This window comes from Balearica regulorum, chromosome 19, assembly GCF_011004875.1.
Source record: "Balearica regulorum gibbericeps isolate bBalReg1 chromosome 19, bBalReg1.pri, whole genome shotgun sequence".
Classification (NCBI taxonomy): domain Eukaryota; kingdom Metazoa; phylum Chordata; class Aves; order Gruiformes; family Gruidae; genus Balearica; species Balearica regulorum.
In genome coordinates, this window is record NC_046202.1 from 9,071,224 (window position 1) to 9,097,142 (window position 25,919).

General features: G+C 42.2%; 3 protein-coding genes across 4 annotated transcripts in view; 1 reads left to right on the forward strand and 2 right to left on the reverse strand.

Annotated features, from left to right (window-relative positions):
* Positions 1-15,197, reverse strand: part of ZZEF1 (zinc finger ZZ-type and EF-hand domain containing 1) — a 59,912-nt gene extending 44,715 nt beyond the window's left edge. The window contains exons 1-12 of the mRNA XM_075771813.1: positions 14,652-15,197; positions 10,374-10,518; positions 9,054-9,248; positions 8,033-8,204; positions 7,151-7,350; positions 5,901-6,111; positions 4,298-4,414; positions 3,888-4,066; positions 2,817-2,915; positions 1,816-1,907; positions 690-838; positions 30-141 (exon numbers count right to left, since the gene is read on the reverse strand). Coding sequence (XP_075627928.1) covers positions 30-141; positions 690-838; positions 1,816-1,907; positions 2,817-2,915; positions 3,888-4,066; positions 4,298-4,414; positions 5,901-6,111; positions 7,151-7,350; positions 8,033-8,204; positions 9,054-9,248; positions 10,374-10,518; positions 14,652-15,014 — 2,034 coding nt within the window. The 5' untranslated portion in view covers positions 15,015-15,197. The remainder of the gene's footprint in view (positions 1-29; positions 142-689; positions 839-1,815; positions 1,908-2,816; positions 2,916-3,887; positions 4,067-4,297; positions 4,415-5,900; positions 6,112-7,150; positions 7,351-8,032; positions 8,205-9,053; positions 9,249-10,373; positions 10,519-14,651) is intronic.
* A 41-nt stretch (positions 15,198-15,238) lies between these two features.
* CYB5D2 (cytochrome b5 domain containing 2) lies at positions 15,239-20,025 on the forward strand. The gene is made up of 4 exons (XM_075771814.1): positions 15,239-15,646; positions 15,790-15,930; positions 16,673-16,859; positions 18,465-20,025. Exons 1-4 carry the CDS (start codon positions 15,400-15,402, stop codon positions 18,676-18,678), a joined length of 789 nt encoding a protein of 262 aa, XP_075627929.1. The 5' UTR covers positions 15,239-15,399; the 3' UTR covers positions 18,679-20,025.
* A 917-nt stretch (positions 20,026-20,942) lies between these two features.
* The window catches only part of ANKFY1 (ankyrin repeat and FYVE domain containing 1), a 34,438-nt gene continuing 29,461 nt past the window's right edge, over positions 20,943-25,919 (reverse strand). For both annotated transcript variants that reach the window (XM_075771890.1, XM_075771888.1), the window contains one exon: positions 20,943-25,291. In XM_075771890.1, the coding sequence (XP_075628005.1) occupies positions 25,159-25,291 (133 nt within the window). In that variant the 3' untranslated portion in view covers positions 20,943-25,158. The remainder of the gene's footprint in view (positions 25,292-25,919) is intronic.

Genomic DNA, 25,919 nt, shown 5'->3' on the forward strand with positions numbered 1-25,919 from the left:
CGGGCCAATGGATTTTCATGGTTTCTTACTTGGGAAATTCTGCATTGTTGCATTTTGACGTCAACTTCATCCCATTCTTCTTCCACTTCAAACCAGCCAATAGGATCATCATCCCCCAAATCATCACAGGAACAACTGCTTCTGTGTATAAAAGAATGTAACAAGCTTTGTAAAGAAAAAGTTTAAAGAAACTGCAAAGCTGTTGATACGCTACCAAAATATTATTTGCATGTTATGGCTATAAAGATGAGACACAGACAACAGAAATTTTCACAAAGCCAAACTCTAGCACATGCAAGGTAAAAAAATTAAGGAAATCTTTTTAGTCATGGTCCTTAACCTCCCCATACTCCTAAGCAACAGTTTTGAGAAAGTAAATTAATAAAGGTTAATTAACATATGATCTTCCTATAAATTGTTTCTGTTATCAGCAATCTGCACCTTAAGTAGAAAGTCTGTTATATCCCTTTTTTAAAAGGGCTTTAAATCAAGAGGCTGAAGACAACAGGTATATACATATTTCTTCAAACACATCAAATTGAGGCTCACTAAAATCAAACAAGTAACAATGAAGTGATGCATAATTTTTAAGTCATTTGGAACAATTCGCAGTAGTTCAAGTGGCATTGCAAAAAGATCTAATGTAACATTTACTTTCCATATATTCCTTACAAAAAGCCCAACAATACCTGTTTTTTAAAAATTGTTTGAATTCCCGCAGCTTCCATTTGTCATAGCTTTCAAATCTTTTGAAGTGTTCCTCTGCGTGGAACTTTTCCGAAGCACTATTATAAGCAAACACCAGCCCGCACTGGGCCCCAATGGCGCCTCTTCGGACCTAAAAGAGCAAATCCAGAGCAATATATTAAAAAGTTGACCATAAAAGAAGGTGTTGCTTTCACAGAAAAAAAAGTTATGGAAAGCAACTAAATACTGACAATACTGATCTCTGGAATTGCACAGAAAAATGACACACGTTTAGAGAAATGTTGCGTAAACTTTTGTAACCCACTGAACCACGATCATGGACATGGGGAATATTTGCTACATTAGAGTTCCATGTAATAATTCTCATTCTAATTTTGTATACTTTATTTTAAAAAAAATAAACAGAACTAAAATTATGTATCCTAGTATCGTTATACTGCAAAACAGCTCAGCTGCCTCTCCAGTTCCAATTAGAATTTACCTGTCAGAAATCCATCCATGTTTAATTCTCTTTGACACTGAAATATGCAGTAAACTACTGCTTTGCCTTAAAATAAATAAATAAATTCAGCTGCAGAAATCTCACTGAAGCTTCTCCTGGCCATGAGATTTAATCACAAGAGCTTGCTTTTAAACCAGATAAAAATCACACCAGGTGATCAAATTACACTGAGGTCTCTCAAAAGAATTTGAAAGACCCTACGTTTTATCTGAACTCACATGCTATATATCTTGAAACTATTCACAGAGTTGAAAAATTATTTTAAGTATAAGGTATATAATCCTACAAATAAATCCATACTCTTTGGAGAGAAACCATACACCTAAGGCTCACTGGCTTGAGTGTATGACAAGATATAGACAAAAGCAACAGAAAATAAATGTCTTTACTACTTGCTTGTGGTACCCTGAAACAATTTAAGACCTCCATTTCCTTAAGTTCCCTGTGACTTCCATAAAAGTAAAACCCCCAAATAACACTATTGCATGACTAATTTAAAGTTTCAGTTCATAAAAAAAAAAAAAAAAAAAATTAAATCTAATTTAACTGTACCATTAGGGAAAAAAGCAAGCCTTCTACTTGAAAAGCACAGAGGAACTACATACCTTTATTCTAATTTGTGTCACTTGAAATGAAGATTCAGTTCCAGTAGAAAGAATGATACTTGCTCTGGTCTTCCCAGTTTCAGTAAGAAAACCTAAAGCAGCAGTGGGAATGGAATGAGGTTGGAAGGACTGCTAGTGCAAGCTGTCTCAAAGAAAATACGACGATTGTGGACTAAAGGGGGGAAACAAAAGCACCATGCTTTTATGGTAAAATACTCATTAGGAAATGTTTCCAAATAAAAGAGTAAAAGACAGGAAAAAAAAAAAATTGTTTCACACTATTATGTGCTCCTACAGCAGACACTCAGGTGTCTCCAGCCAGTGTCTCTCCAGGGAATGCAACACCTACAGCTATTGCAAGAGCGTTTCCCCGCTGAAGTTTACTAGTAACTCCCAAATATTACTTTGACTTAGGGCTCTGTTCACTGATGGAACTCACTGTTCCTCAGTTCTATCCTAACAGCTTTCATTTACCAGTAGCACTCACTGCACAAGACAATACAAGATTTTTTTAAAAAAAAGATTAGGTCGAGAAACACAAATCTCTTTCTCTAGGTTCTATCCAGCACATAAAAACATTGCATTAACAAAGATAGGCTTTAAAGGAGAATTAATAGTAATGCGCAGTCTGTGAAAATTTCAGTGATTTCTACCATATCTCTCCATCAATATTTGGGAAATTAGCAGTGAATGATTCACAGTTTCAACTCACAAAACATGCTCTAGTATAATTTACTTTGTGACAGCTCATTGCTCACTACCATGTAGAACATAAATAATTCTCCCCAAAACTCAATCTTTTGTTTGTTTTGACAGTAAACTGGTTCTTGAGAAATTCACCTTGCTGTAAAATAGAATTTACATGTTATTTTGGTTTGGTTTTAATTAAAGATCTTCCATACCATAAAACTGTCAAGTAGTACCAAATACATATGCTACAGCACCTTGTTAGCAGCCTTTGTGTCTGGTTGAATATTCTGGATTTTAAGTCCTGGACTTACCATCCCCAGTCCATGGCTCTACAAGGAGGTTTTCAGGCCCTGATTTATCTTCTTTTCCCTTTACATCACATGCTTGCAAAGTTAGTCGTAATAGTTTTCCTAAGTAAGAAAATCAACAGGTTTATCGAATTCTTAAAATGGAAAGCCCATTTTCCAGTTTTAAGTTCTTCACACAGAAAACAAATGAAAACAATTACAACACTATGAGATTTTTAACATTGTCAAATAGAAAAAGGGGGAAGAAACTGAAGTATAAGACACACATTAATCTAAAATAGCTCGAGTTTTAGATACAGACAGAAGGACAATGAAAATCATGACGACTAATGTTCCATCAACTGTTTGCACACTTTGCAATTCACAATACATGAAATACCACTCTTGTCTTGCAAAAAGCAGCAGCTACTCTGGGAAAAATGAAGCAATTTTCAAAACATTTGAAACTAAATACTGATACCATAATTATAAAATAATGAATGTATTCTTTGGCACAACACAAGAAGCCCTGTCTTCCTGACAGACTAATGATAATCTCAGAAGTTGACACCCAAGAAAACAGATTTATCAAACAAGTCCAGTAGATACAGCAAAATCTTACTGCCTTATGTCAGACCATAAAGAGCTCTACGCTTCTGATGTACTCAGATTAATTTATAAAAGTGAACATAAAAGAGGTGTAAATTGATGCTAATGACATTACATTTGAAACATCTCAAATTTGTGCACGTGTCTGCAAAAGAGACCACTTACTGAGACTAAACATACAAAAAAAGTATATTATTGGAAGAATGAAAATACTGGATGTCATTTGCCTTTTATACAATACAAACACTATCACCATCTTGATCTAGGGGCCCAAAGTTACTATTTTCTCCCTCAAGATGATCTACCTGGTTTAATTCTTAGATCACAGAAAGCCAATCACCAACTTTTAGGGTAGTCCATCTTCACAGGCTGTATTAATTTAGAAGTCTTGTATAATTTTAAACCCCAGCAGAACAAGTAAAACAACTCAAAGCTGCATATTGTCTTAAGTACGTACATTAAAGGATCCAGCAATCATTCATTTACCGTATTTATACAGCAGGTTCTGTCTAACTGTTGCCATGGAAGCAATAAGGGATGAAGCCTTGTACGGAGTGTCCAGATGATCGGTGATTGTACAGAGGGAACTTATCACTTTAGCAACACTCCCCCTGGCCAAGGCAAAGGCCAAGAGTGTAAGTTCAACCTCCGGAGTAGTACAACAACTGGGGAGGGAAAAAACCAACAGTGTGAAAATAAAACTCAGGACAATTTGTTTTTAAATAAAGTCAAATAACACTCACACAGGAAAAGAAACCTAAGGTGCCTGTTTCTTAATGTCTTTGAATTTTTCAAGACACTAAAAAAGAGCAGGTGAGTAAAAATGAGATACGGTTGCTATACAAATTCTTCTAAACCATTCTGCACTACAACAAATTACCTCAACGCAATCTCACCTTGTTATTCTTATAAGGAAGCTATCAACTTCTTCCAAAACATTTGGAGATAAGAAGCTTGAAAACTCTGTAGAGCCCGGTGTTAGGGATAGAGGTGGCATGTGTTGCAGTGCTTTCCTAGTAAAATGGACAGGATATAACATCAGAAAACCAGACAGAATCAGAGAAAACAGCCTTCTAGAGTGAATTAGACATTTGAATGATCGTGCTTTTTATGAGTAGGTCTCTACAAATACATTCTGAATGCAGAAAATCTATTTACACAGAGAATCTGTTCAAAAGGTAAAAAAAACAGTATTGCATTCTAGGTGGGGAAAGTTCAACGACTGGGAGGTAATCTTGAATCTCAGTCTCATCATCTCAGATTTAATGAGACAAATAAATCAAGGGGTTTTGAATTAAATCTGTGACAGCACTAGAAATAGCTTAATGTGCAAGTACTGCTTCGTTTTAAATAGTTCTAGAATTGAGCAAAAGCCCATCAATAAAGGGAAAATTGCTTTTAAATTCCTTCAGAACAATTACAAAAACCAAGAGAGAAACTTGTTAGCTCAGGTCAGAATTTTTGTTTCATTTCCTAAGATAACATAATAACCTCTGAAAATAGGAATTCTGAAATGGTTTCATCAAAGTCATTCTATCCAATACTAGAGTTTGGGTTTTTGCTTTGTAATTCCAAACACTGAATTTATAATTCCTGAAAGCATATTTTTAGTCAAGATTTCTCCATTATCACTTGTTTAGGCTTTACTAGCTCAGTATTCATGTTGTATTTCTAAAAAATATCTAAATTGTAGCAAAACTGAATGCCCTCAGTTTTAGTAAAACTTGGAACTATGAACCCTCCTCAGACATAAGCACATAGAAAGTTACGTAAACTTTAAAGAGGTTTCACAGATGATACAAATTAAGATAGGCTTACAGGACTTTAACCTACAGTATTCATTAACCTAATGACAGCAGCACTCTTAAGCACGGTGGCATCATGCTAACTAAGCTCTATAAAAGTTGATGTGGGTGTGTGGCAATTTTATTAGGATTCCAGTCCTTCAAGTCATCAAGCAGAAGTGTTTGGCACTGAAACAAGGAAACGTTACACAGAAAACGGCCAACCACCACAAGCAGACATCTGCACAGAGGTACTGCACATACCCGACTACATCCCCACGTAACACATGACAAGGCCTTACACAAGCAAAAGTTTTCTGAAAATTAATCTAAATTAAACTCCAGTCATAAGTGGAAGGTGTCCAATATTTATAATCAATAAAATAATGAAAATTAATTAATTTTAGGTTTCCTGAAATTATTACAAGTCAAAGGATAAGTAAAAATGTGTTTTTCAGTGTCTGTTCAAATCTTGGTGTAACAACTAGATTAGATAAAACAGCTAGGAGAATTACACTTGTTTTGGTATGTGCAAATGGATAAAAGAGAAATATCAAAAATTTAATCAGTGTGACAGCTAAAAAGATGTTTAAACACTTTAATGGAGGGAGTGGAAACCAGTTACACAAGGTAGATCAGTTTACTAAAGCTGGAAGTACTAAAAAAATAATTAAAAATAAAATAAAGTCACACGTCCTGGAAGTTTGGTACTTACTGAGTATTTTGTAAAATAGTGTGAACGAATGCGGGATTTGTTTCCATGGAAGCTGTTACGAGGGAGGTCAGCAGAGACCAGTACCAGATAGCGGAAGCATCGCACACAGAGACGCCCACCTTCTTAACTCTTTGATAACCAACGGCCCTGAGTCCATGGATTCTAGTGTCACATCCATCACTAAGGCAACGCTTGATGTTTATCTGTACATCTGTCAAAACACAAAACAGATTTTTTTTTTCCCATTTCTTCTGCTGGATTAGATCTAGAAAAATCCAGATATTCAAAATAATAATTACCGTAAAACATCTCAGAAAAATAGCAGCAGAAATGTAACAGTACTCCCACGTATAGACAACTATACACATGTATTTCTTCACCATGCAACCCTACGATTTTGAAAATTTAGCCTTGAATGAATATGATCCATTACATATTGAACAGCTAGAAATTAGGAAAAAAGTAGTAAAAGACCCTCGAAGAGGAAAATATAGATTATTTCACCAATACCTTTTTACCTATGTACACAGGAAGTATCTTGGAAGAGGTAGTGGATAGGGAAAAAGAGTAAAGCCTAAAAGCAAATTTTTAAGTTACATAAAAATATTCTCATAAGTTCTTGACCATTTTGCATAGCTAACATTGTCCTAGTTACTTTTGAGGAATGACGTCTTTGCTGCCCGCTTCTGTTCAGCTTAGTGGAAAGTGCCTATTTGAAGTGAAGAGACAAAATTTCTGAAGCTGCACAAACCATCTTCGGAAGGAGCAGCTTTCTTCTGAGTGGTTTCAATATAGCACCCACAGATCTACCAGACTTAAAAATAACACTGCTTAAAAATCCTTAGCATAAAACTGACTTTACAAAAATCATCTGATCAACTTCAGAGTTTTGCTACTCAAAAAAAGAGTTGCTCAGAAGCACATTTTTTGCTAGATACTATTATCCAACATATGCTTTTGCTCTGCAAGCAAAGACATTTTATAATTGCCCAGTACCTTCAAACTGAGAGGCTAAAACTGCATCTTTGGTCATTCTAGCTCTTCAACCCTTAGCCCAAGTGAGATGACATGATAAAGACTCAGAAGACACTTTTAGGCTGGATATTACACTACTATTAAAACATTAAGGACAAAGTTAAAAGTTTCTGCTCTGATGACTGAAATTTAACACATCATTCTATGATCTATCCAACCTTTCACCTTCAAAAATGCAACAAAGCAATATACCAATGGTATCTTTATTGACTCACACATCTGACTAATGTTAGCGTTTTCCAACAGTGTTACGTAGCCAGTGATATTGCTGGGAATGTGAACGTCTCGGACCTCCTGAAGACTGCTGGCATTCCTTCCCACTGCCACCGTAACTTGCTGTGGCATGTAACTCTGGTCATTGGCTGCCACCGCAATGGACAGATGTCTCAAAACAACATCTGGTTTCATCTTTAAACTGCAAAGCAAAGAAGATAAAACACATCTTGCAAAGAGAAGTCAAGCACTTCACTTTCAGCTAAGCTTCACTCATTTTCCACTTCTACAAACACAAATAAACCCAGTGGAAATCAGCTAATGCTTCACAGGTGTTATCAACCCCGTATCATGGTGGACAAGTTAGAAAACTTGTAATTGACTTAAAAAGACAGTCACCTCGGATAGCGAGACTGTACAACTTTCTATTGTTAGCTTTTCAACTGAGAATTCATTCCTCAAGAATAAAAATGTAGTGTCAATAATGACCAAAATGAGATTTTTTTTTTTTTAAAGTAGACATTCTTAGATCTACTACCGAAAAAAACCACTAAACATTTCTGTTTCATGAAGCAGTAACTTTCTAGACACCGGCAAGGCGCTTCTATTCAAGTACTAGCCACTGCATCTGTCATTCAGTTGAGAAAGCTTAGCTACAAAACAAGGGCATGTGACAGCATGGAAGATGCATGCGTTTTACAGGTGAACGCTTTTAATTGGTGATTAGGCCTTTAAACCTCATGCAGAAATTAATGACTTCTGCTTTCAACTATATTCATCTGTCACTCATTAATGCACCAATTTTTTTCAGTTGCACCCCACTGGTTGTAAAACCTAAGGACTAACTGCCCCAAAACTCAGCTGTGCATTGCTGTGTCACTCACCGTATCCAATGTGAGCGAGCACTCCCATCCGACTGCCAGAAGGATGTGGTTTCTCCATTTGTCATCTTATCAATATCAGCGGAATTGGACGAGGTTTCTATGTGAGTGTAGCACTTTGTGACAGACTTCAGTTTGTCCAGCTCCTGATTACTATTCAAGTCACTGGGGTATTCTGCAAAGAAAAGAAATCACTCCTACTATTCTTCTTTTGCTTGTTTTGAGAATTGTTATACCTTTATAATAACTATCTCGTATAAAAAAAACTTGTTGGCACAGAACACAGCTCCCGAAGAAGTGTTTCTGCCAGAAACTAGAAACAGCAAAGTTTCATTCCAGATGAAATCACAATACTCTCAACCTACTACTTGCAGTAGGAAAACACCTACTTTGTCTGGAGTTCAATAGCCTTCATCTCCTCCTTTCATTACTGGCCTCATCAGTGCTTTATTATTATTATGCCAAAATACAAACAGATGAGAGGAAAAAGTAAGAAACCTCAATTCAGCTATTCTAGGGAAGGGACAAAGCAGACTGTTTCCCCAAGTAACTCGATCTGTTTCAACAGAAGTGCAGAGATCTCAAAATATCAAGTCAAGTTGTGAAGAAAAGGAGCCCTCCCTCTAGGGAGACCACCAGGACAGTCCCATCTCACATACAATGAAAGATTCACTACCTCCACCCCAAAACAATAAATTATTTTTTAATACTGAACACTCAGCTTCAGAAAACATTCACCTTCACATGGAAACTAAGTTTCCAGCAACTAGTAGAGATATTTGACTGAATAGAGAATATTGTAAATTAGTAAACATCATTCTGAAACAGGTCAGGAGAAAGATGAAAAACATCCCAGATTGCCAGGCAGTTAGGAAATCAATTTATGTGCCTCAGAAAAACCTCACATAAATATGCAGATCAACTTCAGATCAACTGTTAAAGATTGAACAGAAAAGAAAGTTTTTTATTTTATCTTCAAGCTATGGTTACGTTACCATCCTGAAAGAAAAAAGATACTACATACCTCTCTCTTTTAGAAGAAGTCGATCTAAAGAATCCTTCAGCACAGAAGACCGCATAGTACAGATATTGTTGAAGTACTCCAACACTGGGTAAGGGATGGCAGTACTAGAAATCCGATTCCGGTGCAAGAATCTCAGTATCATTGAGGCATGAAGACCAAGACGCTCTTTCGATTCAGAAAATATATCAATAAAACCTAGAAAGAGACATTATTTTTATCTTTGTTGCAACATCTGACTTGACCAAGCCATCATTTTCCCCCTGTACATCTTATTGCTAGGTGAATCCAAGTTAAACATGGGAGCCAATATTGGAACCACGTTCCACCATACGAAGCAGCTCAAGTTTGCAACCTTTACAGCAGGACTGTGAAAGGTGCAGCCAAATATTTTTGCCAGTTACTTGAAATGCCTGAAGGTGTTCAAAGCAATTACCAAAAATCTTAGTTCTTACGCTTATTTTGTTGTTCCAAAAGTTCCAAACTCTTACCTTTGATATCTAGGTGAAACAGATGCTGCTGGCTAGCGAGCCGATGTAATCACATCACTCACCTCCAGCTACGTTAAGAATCTCACTTTGGCATTGTGGATTATTCCCAAAGAGATGCCTAATGGATTCCACCAACTTCCTAAGAAATTTCAGCTCCTGAACAGCGGTACTCAGAGTCACAGTGCATTTAGATGCACAGAATACTACCCCATAAGTAATCTCCTCTGACTTACCTATTAGCTAATTCTAACACTTCTTGTCTGATCCTCTAAGGCAAATCCCCTTTAGCCACTTATCATCAAAAGCTTGGAAGGAAAGCCAGTAACTGATACTTATCCCAGAAATCAAATTCTGGGAGCTGACACTTTCCAAACTATATGCTGTAAAACATGAACTATGTTTTAGCAGGATTTCAAATGCTAAGTAACAATATAATAATAATAATAATAAAGTATATGACTCATCACCTGAAACAGACTCAATGGAGGATTTATTCCCCCAGTGACCAAGTACCAAACTGTATTAGGCACTCACCAAAGTTTTGCAAGGAACCGTTTTCTGTCTGTGAGATAAACCAAACAAGAAGCTCCCCAATCACACACAGAAGAAAATATTGGTTATTTACAAAAGTACGTTAGCTGGATGTAATTATGGGAAGTTTTTAATTTACAACAACCTCACTTGTTTGATACTAGAGAAGTGAGAATGACTTGGACTATGGTTTTGAGAAGATTAGGAGAGACAACACTGTTAAAGCAATTTATTGAAGCAGCACTCCTTATACGGGGGTAGGACTTGGGAAACCATTTGTGTTGTCACTCTGTTCTCATACCTGGAACTAGTGAACAAGCTTGCAGTTGCCTGATGACATGGCTAAGCTCCCCTTGAAGATTAGCTCCACTGGAATTCTTGAGAGCCTCCAGCATATTCTCCACATCTACTGTGCCATCTCCTTCAGCATCAAATTGTGCAAAGGCCTGAAGAGGAACAAAAAAAAGAAAATTTCAGCATATTTACTTCAAGCAAAAATTCAAGGTATTTCATAGAAACTGTAGCAGTAAACATTATAACACCATTAAATAAAAACCAAATGAATCCTTTTTGCACACTATTGAATTCATGATAACAGGAAACAGCCTGGCTGGAAATCTGCAGTCTTTAGCAAGTTTTAAGGCATTTGCACTGACTTCCTATGAAAGCCAACAGTAGTTATGCTTAGGTGGAGACAGCACATCATCTATACCAGTGCATCAGCAGTATCCATCCACCGACACCTGGGGCTGTGAGGAAGGTGCTCACAGAACACTAAAAAGTTCTTCCATTAAAGGGTGAGTTCGTTCTGAAGGCCATACCATCCGTGACTCATTACTGCTGCATCCATCCAAATTCTTTCAGGTTCTAAATATTTTCTTTATTTAAAAAAGCATCCTTAGAACCAGAATATTTTTTAAATGTGTTTCCTTCCATATACTGTCCCCCTTCACAAAATACCAGTTTAACATAGTTTGTCAAAATATTTGTGAGAACAATGGAGAGTTAGAAAAGATTTTTTTTCTTATTGAAGGGAACCATTGCCAGCTTTATTAACTTTGACCTTAATATAATTTTTTATTAGAGAAAGTTGTGTTCAGCATGTATAAAGTAACTCGCACAGCTACATATTTCACATCTTTGTACTAACAAAAGTACAAGATATTTTTATTCAGCTAAGCCTATAAACCAGAACCAAGCTCATAAACGTAAAATTTTTTAACTAGCCACTTCAGAGAACTCACGATCCAGCGACACACTACTATTAAAAAAACCCTAGCTATATTTTCACAATCATATTTAATTTTGAAACAAATTTCTGTTTAATTGCTAAAAAAAAAAAGTACCCCAAAAAGAAATGCAGTATGTCATCCCTTTTTTTTTTTTCCCCCCATACAAATTGGGAATATGCTTACAAAAGATATTTCTTAACAAGCAAGACTTCAGTCCCCCAGCCCTGAACTTGGTATTTCAAGTTCAGCTACATAGCCAAGGAAATTTGGCTCATTAGAACAGAACATTTCAGAGAGTCAAGAAATCACTGCTGTTTGGGAGGAAGCTTGTGCTTGAATCTCTTGGTTTGCTACCCGATATCAAACTTGATGTGCCATTCAAGGTACTATCCTAGAGAGAAATAATCTAGAATGACTAGATCAAAATAACCTGCCAATTAACCATGACATAATTACACCACTTAAATGAGAGCAAAGTCCTCAGAAGACAACAGAATGGAAATGCCGTACTTTAGCTGACTAAAGCTCCAACGGCACTTCTGCGGCACAGAGCTGGATTTTAGCTTAGCAGTTCTATAAACATTTGTTTATAAACGTTCGTACAGCTGAACCCATGCTAACAACGATCATCTTTAAAAAAAATTATTCTTAACAGCAAAGAGGACTGGTGCTGGGCATCCAGAAGGTACCACAGCCAGTACAGATGGGCGATGCTGGGCATCAGGTAGACACCCAAGCAAAATACTAAGACTTTTGCTTGAGGACAACACCACAAAGGGAATTAATTTTAACAAACTCAGTTGCGAAAACAACTCAATGTACAGTTTTGTACCACACCATTCTTGCCTTTATATGTAACTACTATATTATGAAGTGAGTAAGTTTTATGATGTTACTAGTGAAAACAAACCACACACAAGACTACAAGGCTGGATCTGCTGATAGATACATTAAAGTATAAGAAATTAGTTTAAAGTAAGGAGAGATTACCACAGATATGCTTTTTTTTGCATCTTAATGCAGTATTTTGTTGGTTTATTTTTAAACTATGATGTCAGGAGATTGCAGCGATCCTAGAAGTCTACACTTAATTTTTGACTGTTCAGTATAACTTAAACTCTGTATTTGACACAAAACATACACAATTTCCTCTGCTCAGACAAGCTGCCCTGTTCAACAGGGCTGTAAGCAAAAATAAAAAAAAATTAGTATGCAAACCTGTACTCAGAGCTTTTGAGTTGTGTTCACAACTGGGACATGATACAAATGCAGTAGCAGTTTTACCACAACCCAGCTCCATTCTGCTCCTTAATAAAAGCATCCACACACTTCCTACCCAGTTCAACCCTGAACACGCAGAAACATGAAAGAAACATCTCTCCTGGAAAATGACGACTAAGGTGATCGCTAGGAAACACAGCCCATGGAAAAATCACCCCTTATCTCAGAGCCAGCTCAGGGGCTGGACAGCATGACAGAACAGCTGAAGTGGGACTTGGGAAAATGCTGTATTTCATCCTGCGCGCCCAGTAGAACTGCAGCATTAATGTTTCAAGCGAAAGCTGGATATGTTACATGACAGCTGCTGAAGCACTAATGAATAAAAAAGGAGCCAGAGGTTCAGTTTATCTAGAAAATAGATTTTGCATTTAAACAGAGGTTCATTTAGTCCATAAAAAGTCCATGCAAAGTACGTGTGGGGTTCACAAGCCCCACACTGAGAACAGAAAAACTTCATGGACAGATCAAAACTTAGTCTATGTCAGACAGGATTCTGTAAACATTAAAAAGTGAAACCTGTTGACCTGCCACCCACAAACCAACTTCTCATCAGTGTATAACACACCCTGGAAATCTAAAATACTACAGCCCCTGGGCTAGTGCCAGTTATAGAAACAATGACATCAAGGTTTTCCACACAACTCCCACCATCTCGACTTTGCAGGAAAGACTAGATATGACCACATATCTGTACCATGATAAATCCTTTGACGAGTTTTTTCCCCCTGCTTTCAAGAGCAGGGGGGAAAAAAAAAAAACCCTCTTCATGCTGAGGAGGATGTGCCATACAGACAATCCTCAAAATATTTCTGCAGCCTGCAAAGCTCAGTTGCTTGTATTAACAGAAAGAACCCTGAAGTACTAATTTCACTCTTACTGTAGATAGAAATGAAGAAGTGTTCTTTATTGGCTCTTGTAAAGGAACTAGAAACGGAGGCAGCATTTTAGCAAGCTACTTAAAACAGTCCAGTATAAACATACCTACTGGTACAACAAAATTAACCTCTTTCCAGTTTCCCGGAGTTTTGTTAACATGGCAGCACTGACTTCAAGGAGCGTATGCGTGATTTAACAGCTTACCAAGTTATTCTACTACTCCGGAGCAACACAAAGGCAGAAGGAGGTCACTGGTGAGGCTGAGCAACTGCATGCAGTAAGCGATTCAGACACAACCACTTTCTCAACCGAGTGTGAAATTCCCAACAGGGTATTCTACTGCATTTTAAATGCTAGCTAGAGAGTAAAGCTAAAGCTCAAACGTTCTAGATGTTAAGTTCTCCACATCCCTTCCCACAGCAGAAAGAAAACGGTACTCTCTTCTACCCTTAAAACCTTGCCTTAAGGCCTTCTGTCTGTGGAGGGGGAACTCTGTTACACTACTTTCTCACAAGTTTTCCAAAACTCTTACTTTACAATACCTAACGCGACATCAGTGAGATACTTGACAACTTCACTGCTGATTTGGAAAAGCAACAATAAAATTAAGTCTGGTGAAGTTAGACTTGCTGATACCATTAAGAAGTCTCCCAGAGGAATTATTTGCACAGAATTTCCTATCTGTGCTAGCTGCGCTACCGGTGGCAACACCAGAAATATTGTTCTAAATAACCATTTTAGTCACAAGCGGCTGCTGAGCACAACCGCTGAAAACAGGCATAAATTAAAAAAAAAAAAAAAAAAAAAAGATACCTGTAAGCTGACAGCCCGCCTATCAGTGGCGGCAGCCACGTTTCTAACCGGGCTGCAGAACCCTCCGGCCTGGCCCTGCCCCAGGGACCAGCACGGGGTGACCGCGGTCCCCACGGTCGTGTCAGCGGCCGCGCCGCTCGGCCCCCGTACCACGACCCCGGGGCCCACACCGAGGGCCCGGGAAGGCCCCTCCCCGGCTCAGGGACACCCACCTCCAGCAGCACCCCGGGGGGGGGGGGGGGCTCCACCGCCCCCTCCCCGCTGACCCCGCTCCCCTCAGCCGGGCGGGCCCATTTCCTGCCCCGTACCCCGCCCAGCGCCACCCCCCCCCCCCCCCGGCCCGGGCAGAGGCCTGACCCCGCCGGCCGCCCCCTCACCTCCTCGCTCTCGCCCCGGGAGCCGGCGGCCAGGCGGGAGACGCTCTCCAGCACCTCGCAGAACTGCTCCAGGCTGACGGCCTCGTCGCCGCGGCTGAGGCGCTCCTCCAGCCAGCGCACCAGCGTGCTGTGGTGCCGCGACACCAGCGACTCGGGCAGCGCCGCCTCCCGCAGCCGCGCCGTGGCTTCCCGCAGCCGGGCCTGGTCCAGCAGCACCTCGGCCGGGGGCAGCGGCGGCGCCGGGCTGGCGGCGGCGCCGGACGGGAAGGGAGCGCCGGGCTGAGACGCGACGGCCGCCCCCTCCATGCCTTCCTCGGCGCCCTCCTCCTCCTCCTCGCTGCTGTGGCTCGCCGCCGTCCCCATGAGCCCCTCGGAAGCGCCGACGCTCGGCAGAGCCGCTTCTCCTTCCCTCTCCTCCGGCCGCCGCCGCCCCGGCTCCGCCCGGCCCGGCCCGGCTTAGTCAGCAACTTCCCGGCCCGCCGCACCTGTCAGCTCCCGGCCGGCGGCGGCCGCGCCACACTGCCGCCAAGCGACACCCGGCGCCGCAAAGTCCCGCCCCGGAAAGGCACGGTGCGACCGCGCCGGGCGACACTCGCCGTAAAGCGAAGCCGTGGGACGGATCGTCCCGCTCACACGCGTACACCGTGCTGGCCACGCTGCCGTCGGCCGGCGCCACGCTGCCGTGCGGCGAGGAAAGTATCGTGAAGGGGTCGGACACGTGACCCGCCCGGCAGAGTGGCGCGGCCCCATGCGGCGGGGCGCGGCGGTGGCGGCGCTGCTGTGCCTGGGGGCCGCCTGCCTCCTGGGCCGCGGGTTCGATCCCCGCGCCTGGCTGCTGCCGCCCCGCGGCCGCCTGCTGAGCGCCGCCGAGCTGGCCCGGTACCGGGGGGCGGCGGGCGAGCCCGGGCTCTACCTCGCCGTGCTGGGCCGCGTCTTCGACGTGGAGCGCGGCCGCAGGCACTACGGTCCCGGTGGCACCTACAGCGGCCTCGCAGGTACCTCCAGCGGGGCGGGGAAGGCCTCCGGGGCCCCGGGCCTGGGCCTGGCGGGGGGCTCGGGGGGCGGGCTGGCAGGGCCCGGCTGGGGCTCACGGCCTGCCCGGGGCTCACGGCCTGCCCATGGCCTGCCCACCCCGCAGGGAGAGATGCCACCAGAGCGTTTGCCACCGGCGACTTCACCCAGGCGGGGCTGGTGGACGACATCTCGGCGCTGTCGCCGGGCGAGATGCTCGCCATCCAGAGCTGGCTCTCCTTCTACCGCCACAGCTACCATCCCGTGGGTAGGTGGTTCTGGCCGGGGTGACCGCACGCGTGCGGAGGAGAGCGGGAGGGCGAGGGTCAGCCTGCAGCTGGGTGACGGAAGGTCGGGCATGTTTTCCCTGTGCATAATTCGTCTGCAGCGTGTCCGCCTCGACGAGTGTCGTCCCCCCGTGCTGCAGGTGGCTGCCGGAGACCAGCGTGCTGAAACCTGCGAGCGATCAGCTGGAGCTGCTGCTGAACCAGACCTAGTTTGAGCTGCGCTTTCCTCTGAGGCGAAGCTTAACAATTTTCTCCCCTCGGGCTGTCAGCTGCAGCTTTCTGCCCTGATTTTCTTGGTCTCTGCTGAGCAAAAGGCATGTGGCCAGCGCTGGGAGCACTGAAATCAGCAGGGCTCAGGAGACTGCGGGAGCAGCAGCGCGGGGAAACTGTTTTGGGGAATGAGGTGCATGGATGGGAAAGACTTCTGGGTTCTGCAGCTGAAAGTGGCGTTGACTTTCTGATCTTTAATGAGTCTGCGCCTAAGCTTGTCCTGCGTCCTTGTCCTGGGATTTATTAATATGGGAAAATGACTGTGTGATCCAAGAATGGAAGTGATGTAAGCTCAGTTGGGTTTTAAAATTGAGCCATGCCAAGATCCTTCTTTTTCTGTCTTTAAATACCAAATTAAAAAAAAAAAAAAAAACCAAAAAACAAACACAAACACAAAACTATTTCTTTTCCTTGCCTGGAAACACTGCGGTCTTAATTGATCTTCTCTCCCAGGGAAGCTGGTGGGCAGATTCTATGATGAAAATGGGGCACCGACAGAAGCCTTAAGGCAGGCTGAGGCTGCCATTGAGGAAGCCCTGAAGCTCAAAGCAGAAAACGAGCAGAGGAAGCAGCAGTTCCCACCCTGCAACTCTGAGTGGAGCTCTGCTAAGGGCAGCCGATTCTGGTGCTCCAAACAGAGGTAAACTGCCTTCTTGCCATCATGCTTGGACCCTTTGGAGCAGAGCATTTCTGGCCTTTTTTTGGGATGCTCTGAGCTTTTTCGTTGCCTCTCCTAGCAGGAGTGGCTCCTGCAGCCACCACACTCCGTAGTCTGTAGGTGAGGTCTGGTGACTTCTCTGCAGAAGAGCATAGGTTTGTCCTAATGCGCCAAGTGCTGGCACAGCCAGAATACACCGGGCATGGTCCCTGCCCCTGTCTGCATTCCTCGGGCTGTGCTTTCGGACAGAGGCAGAGCCAACCGGCAAGGAGCAGCGGTGCTGTTCTCCGCTGTGCCAGGCTGAGCTGCCGCCACCGCTGCTGCTGCTGTGTGAATCAGAGTCCCTAGATTTTCTCTGCTGGCCCAGCAGCCGCTGATAGCCTCCACCCGGTCTGGAGTTGCACAGAGGTGTAGGTTGGGCACTTGGGTGAAAATGTTCTCCGGCATGAGGTAGCGGAGGGGAACTCTGCTTACTGACCTGGTGAGTGGGTAAAAGGAAAATAAAGTTTCATCCTGATCATTAATACTTTTAGGAATTTTATTTCTGAGGCAAAAACTCTTCTGTCACAGTGGAATCAAAATCAGGTTTCAGAATTTGCCATGTGTTCACGTGATCCTCCTGTTCTCAGAAAAACAGGACAGAAATCCCACTAGGACCGTTTACTGCATTTGAACAGGTTTTCTCACCTGTCAGGAATGCAAGGATTAGCTTGTGTTTTTCAGACAGTTTCACAGCCTGTCTCATAGGCTACTGCCACAACAGTTTTCACTTAAAACCACATAAAAATGAGGTTGACCTTTGAATAGTCATTTCCTACTTGCCCTACTTAGTTGTATTCCTCTCTCAGTTTAGGGACTATTTTGCTTGAAGATGAAATTATTTCACAGACCACATTTCCAAAGTGTTTAGGCTTCATTTCGGTACACTGGTAGCACCGCATACCTTGGGAGATCCGCTTCCAAGCGTGAATGAGCTTGGGTGCAGCCTTGGGAGATCTGCTTCTAAGCGTGAATGAGCTTGGGTGCAGCCTTGGGACTGGGTGTTGTGCGACAGTTGCTTGTGTAAGAGTTTACAGGCTTAAAAGATGCTGTAGTTAGGGGAACAGGCAGGATGTGGCCCATAGAGAGACACTATGAAGTAGTTGCAGAAGTATTTGAGACTTTTTTTTTTCTCATTTTGCCCTAGTTCTCAAAATCACTGTGTTCATCACTGCGCAGAAGGCAGCGTGTGGTTATCTGTGAGCAATCAGCTACCGCCAAAAAAGGCATTTTACTATTAGACAGGCTGTGCTACATAAGGCTGTGATTCCTTTTCCAGCAGTAGAAACGTGGGAAGCAGAAGTTGGTTGCTCCCAGCAGGGTGAGAGCATGTAGCAGCACTGATGAAACCAGGTTCAGGCCACAGGTTTCTGAAGCACAGCCAATAAAAAGGTAGCAGGAAGCTGTGGGAGCAAAGTCTACCTCAGTGAGTACATTGTTAGTTCTTACTCTCCCAAATTGTCTTGGGTTTTTATCTAATGATTCTCAATTCACTGGAAGCATTTTCATGGGTTTGAATTGTAATTTATTTTAATTTTCCATTCTTAGTGGGGGAGTGAACAGAGACTGGGCTGGAGTCCCCCGCAAGCTGTACCGACCTGGTTCGAGGGAGAGTCACTGTGTGTGTGTGAGGACTACTGGTCCCCCGTGGGGCCAGGTGGGCTCCTCCGAGCACAGCGACAGAGGCGATCTGGATAACCCTCACCTGGAGGAATATGATGGCTGCCATCCCCTGGCCCAGCAGTGTGCCCTAATGGTGTGATTCCGAGTGCTGGATCTGAGGGGGGCGTAGAGTCCTACAGCGAGATGTTAAACTCTGGGCAGTTGCAGCTCCAGCTCCATTCCCTTCTGCCTGTGCGAAGGGAGCAATAACAATTTCATGTTATTTGTGACTCTCTTTTAATGTGTGGAGATGGAGTTGAGAGGAGGAGGAAACACTTTTGCCAAGGTAGTGGCTAAAAAAAAAAAAATCAGCAACAAGATTCTTTCTTAGTGCTTTTTTTTCCTGTGGTATTTTCCCATCTGGCAACAAACTGTAAGATGCATAGCCTGAATGATATTTAAAACCTGATTTTTTTGTGCAGCCAGGAAAGAGACGCTTGCATGCATGGTGATGGGTGCAATGTGTTGTGTTTTAAGGCAGTGAGGTAGTGAGCGCAAGAACTGCTGCAGCATCCCTGCCCCGGCTTTAAGCAGAGTCTTCCAGTCATTTGAACTCTGCCTACTGCATTGTAGTGGTAATTAATGGTCCTTCCCAGTCACCTGGCTTATTCCAAAGAGTTTAAAGGTAGCAGGGAGAAGCCTGAATTTCTCCTACAATTAAGGTACGTAGTATCTAAGAACTTGTGCAGTTAAACCTAAGCTTTATCAAATTCTTGGAGTACAGAAGGCAAAGGTCATAGCTGTATTTCCTCATTTAGTGTTTGTATTAGATAGCATGCAAAGAAGATACCGGAAGCCACCTATGAGCATTGTTGTTTGTATTAACCTCACCACCCTGGTCCTCTGATTCACTGCTTTCAAACTCTGAAGATCAGAAAGCGGTAGTTTTAAATAGGCAGTAACTAAAGCTACATGGCAATGTGACCATGCCCCTGTAATCTGCCTCCTGTTCCTATTCTGGTGTATGACCTCCTCCCACCTGGTACGTGTCCACTGGGCCAGAATCTGAGGCTGGGTGTATCCTCACAAGACCCAGCTCCCTTAAACTCCCTATGTGTTTCATTATAGCTGGCAAAATTCAGTGATGCAAGGGACTCCCAGATCCGTGCTGAGCTGTGTTCCGTTCTTTCCCTTAAGGTGGCTGCCACCTATATATAAATGGCTGGAAGGTATTTATAAACTCAGTTTTGGGCTACTACTGCCTCTAAAGAAAGTCCTACAAATCTAAGTAATTAATGAATAACTAGTGAGAGTACAGGAGGCCTGGCACCATTGCTTCAAGCAAGACTAATGAGTTCATTGCAGTCAGAGCAGGATGGAGTGCAGCACTTTTCACCCATGTTTAAGTGATGCTACAGCTGCCACAGATGGGAGACATACCACAATTTAAGCCTGTAAAAAACCAAAATTATTGTAATAAATGTTTGGGGTTGTTTTTTTCCTTTCACCTGGTTCTGTTGTCTTTCTTTTCCACTCTAATCTCAGAGAGAAGTCCTCCAGACACTTTCAAGCAGCTGTCACAGCTCTGACCAGTCATCAGTGGAAGGTGGAGGTGTAGATGAGCAGCAGCGCCACCACACAGCAGTCAAGGGCTCAGTCACATTTTTAGAACTGAAACTCAGCCCCCCTGTGCCTTGTGCTGTCTTCAGGATGGGAGTGGGCTACTCCCACAGAACAGGCCTGTAGATGAAGCTGAGTAAAATCTGCAGTGCTGCATTGTCTCAACAACCTAGTGGGCATTGTGTCAGGATGGCATTTGCTTTTGGACACCTCTTCTTTAACAAGAATTGCATTTAGAGCTCCAACCATCCCAAAAAATGATTGGCAAGTGTCTTTAAGATAGCTTAAACAGTTGCAGCAAAGTCCACATTATTAATTACTGTAAAAAGTAGTTTGATGTCTCCTTACAATGTCACAAATTGGAGCTCTACTGAAGATGCATCAGCCAAGTAACTTCTGAGCAAGTTTCATCATGCTGTATGCTTGAGCACTATGCAAATAGTGCTGAAAGGCTGAGGGGATGGTTTTGATCATAAGAGCCACACAAAAATCAAACAAGCTGCTGCAGGAAGGCAAGAGGAGATAGAGTGTTTGAACTTAAAGTTAGTTGAAAACCACATTTACAGCTTATTCCTCAGTTTAGTGTTTGGAAACATGGAGGTGGGGGGAAGTTTGTCTTGCACTAGGACTAAGTCACCTATTAAAGCAAACAACTCCAACTCGGAGACTCCAAGCGCTCCATGGTTATCTCATTTCTTCTCCAATCCAAAAGCTGAGCTAGATTCTTCACTGGTAGAAGAGGGTGGGAAGAGAACAGTGACAGCTACACAGGGGTCAAATCAACATAGCACTCTAATAAAGCTCACCATTCATCTGTACTTTAGTAAGTTTTTTTATTAATAAAAGACTAATGTATCACAATCTCACCAAGATGTTTTGGTCAGTTTTGCTATCACTGCAGCGTTCCTGTTCCTGAAGTAAAGCTGCAGCAGTTAACGCTCTTGCAGGAGGCTGAGCTGCCTGAATGCACAGAAGTTGTTACTGTGAGGCAGCTCAGCTTGTCTGTTTAAATGCATCTGAGCCGAGAACTGATTGACTCTGTGAGCCAGCTCCGGCCTGCAGGAAGGTCAGATTGTTTCATAAGAATGACTACAGATAAGTCCAGTATAAGGCATTCAAGATGACTACATGGTGTAAGTTAGAACACCAGACCTTGTCAGCCAAAAGAACAGGTGTAGCAGTTCCACAACATTAAAACAAATACCTGGAATAATTTCAGAATAAAGTTGTCATGCCTAACTGAAGGTGACATCCCTAGTTTTCCTTGTGGCTTGTAAAGGATAGCTTGCAGAGGGACAGCTGTCTCTACAGGAGAAGATACTTTTTTTTATTAAGGTTTCCACCTCACGATGCATTATCTAGTTATGCATTTTATTACAAGTAGAATTATTACACAACAAAGTAATGCATATTGGAAAAATACATTTTTACAATGACTCCAGACAAACATTGCAGATAAAATGCCATTGTTCTAAGACTTCCTTTTCTATTTCACAGAGGGTATTAGAAGTTTCAGAGTTATTTTTGTCACTCATACAAGCTTTGATTTTTCTAGAGATGAGTTTGCTGCAGTACCCAACTCTGCTGATTACAGGAAAAAGAGGACTTGCCTATTAACATTTGATCTACAAACAAAAGAAATCCAGCCTTGGCCTCCCATATTGTTACATGTTAATTCATAAGCAGTATGCAAGAGGTTGTACAAGCCATTGATCTCCAGCACAGGAAGTCATTAAGGCATCAGCCAGCTTTTAGCCAGCAACTTGCTAAGCTCTGTTAGTACCTTCAACAGTGGTGTGAAACAGTGACTACACCTTTTTCAGATACAAATTAAAACTGAAGCCAGACCACATTTTGTGCTTGTGTAAGAGAGCTGGATGACTGCAGTCAAAAGGAATCCAGTCTAAGAACAGAGTGTTACAGTACAAACCACCACAGGCTTCCCGTGCAGCCCTGCTGAAGTGCCCGAAGCCTGGTTTGACAGCATCGCTCCCCAGGGACAGAAGTTTGTTTTCTGTATGCCTATTTGTTCAATGCTTGGCAGACTTGTGTATCAAGTTAATAGATACCACTTAACAACAGCAGGGGTAAGAGGGGTGGGGGTTTTGGTCACAACTGTAGTACGCTACAAAAAAAAAAAAAAAGGAAGAGCAGTCATGTATAGAGTTAGAAATGTGTTGACCACTACTACACTACCAAGTGCCTCCATTCACATTTGTACCCTGCAATGGAGCATTGCCAGCAAAACTCCTCCCCAAAAATCTGAGAGGTCAGACCAATAGTAGGCAGAGTGCATAAAGGACTGAGCCCCACCAGTTTTCTGGTGGGGTCAACCTCTTTACTTGAAGAACTAGAAGAGAACTAACTTGGGTTTTGGTTCAAGTTGTGAGCTTTTCCCCTTTTAACTCTGACAGAAAGCAATTTAGAGTTGGCTGGAAGGAAACTATCTCAAAGGCACTTTAAAATGATCAAATTTGCTGAATTTAATTGCTTTAAATTTAATGAACTCTTCTGGCTGTACACTACTTTATCAGTAACCTTAACTTTCCTTTCAGACCTCAGTGAGAAAGCTGGTACAGTACTGGCTGTAAAGAGCAAACTAGGAGCATTACATATGGTTTCCCAGATATTTCCCAGAGTTTCTGGCAGTTATAATTAATATTCTACTTTTAAAGAGAAAAACTAGCCAGCCTTAATCCTACCATTCAGTTAAGCTGAATTTTCACAAGACCTACATATTTCATCATTTAAAAGGATGCTTGTTCTGCTAGAACTGAGCTCCCTGTTCCTTTGCCCCTTCCATCAGAGAAGTCACTAAAAAAAAAAAAAAATCACACGTTGCAGTTTTCCAATTCAGTTGAAGTCCATGAGCTGTGGCTTTGGAAGAACACTCCTCTACCACTATCTTTCAGTGTTCTGAGCACACACTTACCACTCCACAGCACTGCAGCTCCAAACCAAGAAGGAATTCAACATGTTATCATGGGATGCACTATAGTCAAGACTTCTTTCACCAAATGTACTCTCTCGCCATCATTATCTTTCACTGCTAGAGACTTGCAACCAGTGATATTCTGAAGCCTCAGAAAGCTATGGACTAGAAGTACAATGTTTTCCATCATCTGTTTCACTCAAACAACCCGTAGCTTGCAGTTAAATGATTCAGACACCATTATTTTCCACCTCATTCACCTAAAATAGTATGCCAGAGATGCACCATTTGTATTAGTAACTGTGTTAGAGACCAGTGGTGTTACCCAGGGCATTCTGTTGGAACATGACAGCAGCAGACATTAAGCAGTGAGGCAAATTTGTATTATCATCCATTATTCCTCTCTTCTAGTGTTACAAGGGTGAGATTCCAGTTATAATATATGCATATTGGAAGATCAAAGTGCAGATCAAGTAAGACTTGATGTGAAATTCATCGTGCAAATGTCAGCAACTACACCCTCTCCCATCCTCTTCCTGTACAAGTTTGAGAAAAAACCTCAAGCAAGTCTCCTGTTAAAGCAGCAATCTGGTTTATCATCTCATCTCACTCTAAGACTGACAAGTCACTATTCCAAACAGGGCAATATGTCACCATCTTGTCCGTATTGTACACTGGAGATAACAGTCATTAAATAAATGCATACCAGTTCATGGAGTAGAGATGAGGAATGCCAAGTTGACTCTAAACTAGGTTCATATCTTGGGATGAAGACAGCCTTAACATTGCATGTAGTTTTGCTTAAGTACACACTTTTTTCTGACTGAAGCCTCTGCCAACCAAACCATAGCCTTGTCTATCAGCAAAGCTTTTTCCTGTTTACCTAGACAATGTGGTATTGGATTTTTACAGATTCAGCATGTTTAAGAGAGCACAACCAGCCTAGATTAAAATACTGCAGCTTAATCCCAAATGTCTGGCACCACACTGCCAGTTCAGAAGCTTTCCTTCAAGGCCAGAAGCTTAATATTAATAGGAAGCCTCCAAATACACTCCCACTCACCAGCAATCCTGCTGAAACTGGACCCAAATTTCTGTCTAGAGGTGCAGCACATTCTACACTGACTCTCCTGCAGCAGTTAACCAGGGTCTTTAAGCCAAAGGAAAGTGCTACTCTCCCTCATGGGATTCATAATGCACTTCAGCATTTATTGCTGTATTGCAAGTTAGACTACTTAACCAGTTTTAGTGTTTCTCCATTTAGCATATGCTTAGGCCTTTCAGCGCACTTATGTTCATTTATACATGTTTCATGAGTTGGAAGGACTAGCAATGTAAATATGAAAGTGCAACAAAGACTTTGACGGCTCTAGCAGGTATGATTAAGAGTATTTACTAGCTAAAACAATCCTGCACTTCTCTTGAACACGCTAAAGCTAATGAGTCATTTACTGAGGAGGTATCAAGATGTGGATCTGCAATTCTGACTGCTTTGCATCAGATGTTGTAAAGCTTTCTGTTGTAAGGCCACAATTCTTGAGCTATGCTTAGAACTACCCCCATTTTTGAAGAGTTTCTTGAAATGGAACGGTGGTTGCAACAGCTCAGTCTAGCTTCACGAGAAGTCTTCTCTAGAGAAAGGGAACATTTATCTTTAAGACAAAGCAAAGAAAGATACCTGGTTACCCTGAAACTTAATGCCATCTCTACTAAGCAGCCTGAAAGCCACAGGACTTAATAGAGTTGCTCAGTGCAAAGCACCATGTCAAGGACAGACCTGTGTTATGTCAATTCAAACATCAGCCTAACAATTTTAGCTTCCATACCCCACTGCAACTAGAAGAGGGTCTAATTCTTTTGTCACTTGGTTTCACCGATCCACTTGAATTCCTAGTGAAGTCTATCATAGCCCGATACATTTACAGTCATACAAAGTCATTTATACCAGAATATATCATAACAGGGTCCTTAATTAGTTCAGTCTATTGCAGAAGACATGTATAGGCCTCCTCTTCCCTATCCAGAGGGCTTGTAAGCAGAGCTGCTGTCAGGAACACTGACTGGGAATCCCTTTACTTCCACAGCATACTAGGAGACTCCTCCCAGAGTCAGGACATCAAAGCAGATGTTGCAAACTCGAACTGGCTTGTTCAGATCAAATTTTATGATAGGAATCTCCTTTGTTGAGCACTTATGGCAGAGCAGGCGTCCACAGTGTCGACTGTTGATAGAAGAGGGGTGGAAGAAAAAAAAAAAACAAAACACACCAATCTCACTCACAGCAAACACCAGGATTTTACTTGTTTGATATTCTTTATCAATGATAGTATCACTAAAAATCTACAGTAGCAATTGAAATGCTACATTTTTCTTGTATCTTTTCATATCTCTCAAGTAATAATTGAATACTAATGCCAAAAACCCACATGCTGCTTCTGTAAAGTCAGTCACCTAGTACTACTTCAATGGATGCATGTGCAAGTTTTGCAACACTGGGCAGTCTTACCTGTGCCAAGAGAAAAGCCTTAGCTTAACTTCCATCTAGCCCAGCATATTTTGTACAAGTTCAGACTAGTTAAAGAAAAGACAATGCATAGGTCCACGTGAACGACCCCTGTCAGCACCTTCAGTCATCTCCACATTACAAACACCACCCCTAACCCATGCTGGCAGTGCCTGCCCAAATCTGTTACCCCTTTCAGAGCACATCAGCCCCACTACTGAAAGCAGGCATCTAAATCCTCTGTTTCACTACTGGCACTTTGACATGATTTCTCATTTCCAACAAATCAGAATATTAAGTGCATAAAGTGCTTAAGATAGGATTTTAGTCAGACTAAAAGTTACTG

What these genes read in the sequence shown, in the direction of transcription:
- CYB5D2 (XM_075771814.1), top strand. Translation starts at nt 15,400, where the DNA reads ATGCGGCGGGGCGCGGCGGTGGCGGCGCTGCTGTGCCTGGGGGCCGCC. An exon ending in CACCTACAGCGGCCTCGCAG is followed by an intron (nt 15,647 to 15,789) that starts GTACCTCCAGCG and finishes CCCACCCCGCAG; the next exon opens with GGAGAGATGCCACCAGAGCG. An exon ending in CCACAGCTACCATCCCGTGG is followed by an intron (nt 15,931 to 16,672) that starts GTAGGTGGTTCT and finishes CTTCTCTCCCAG; the next exon opens with GGAAGCTGGTGGGCAGATTC.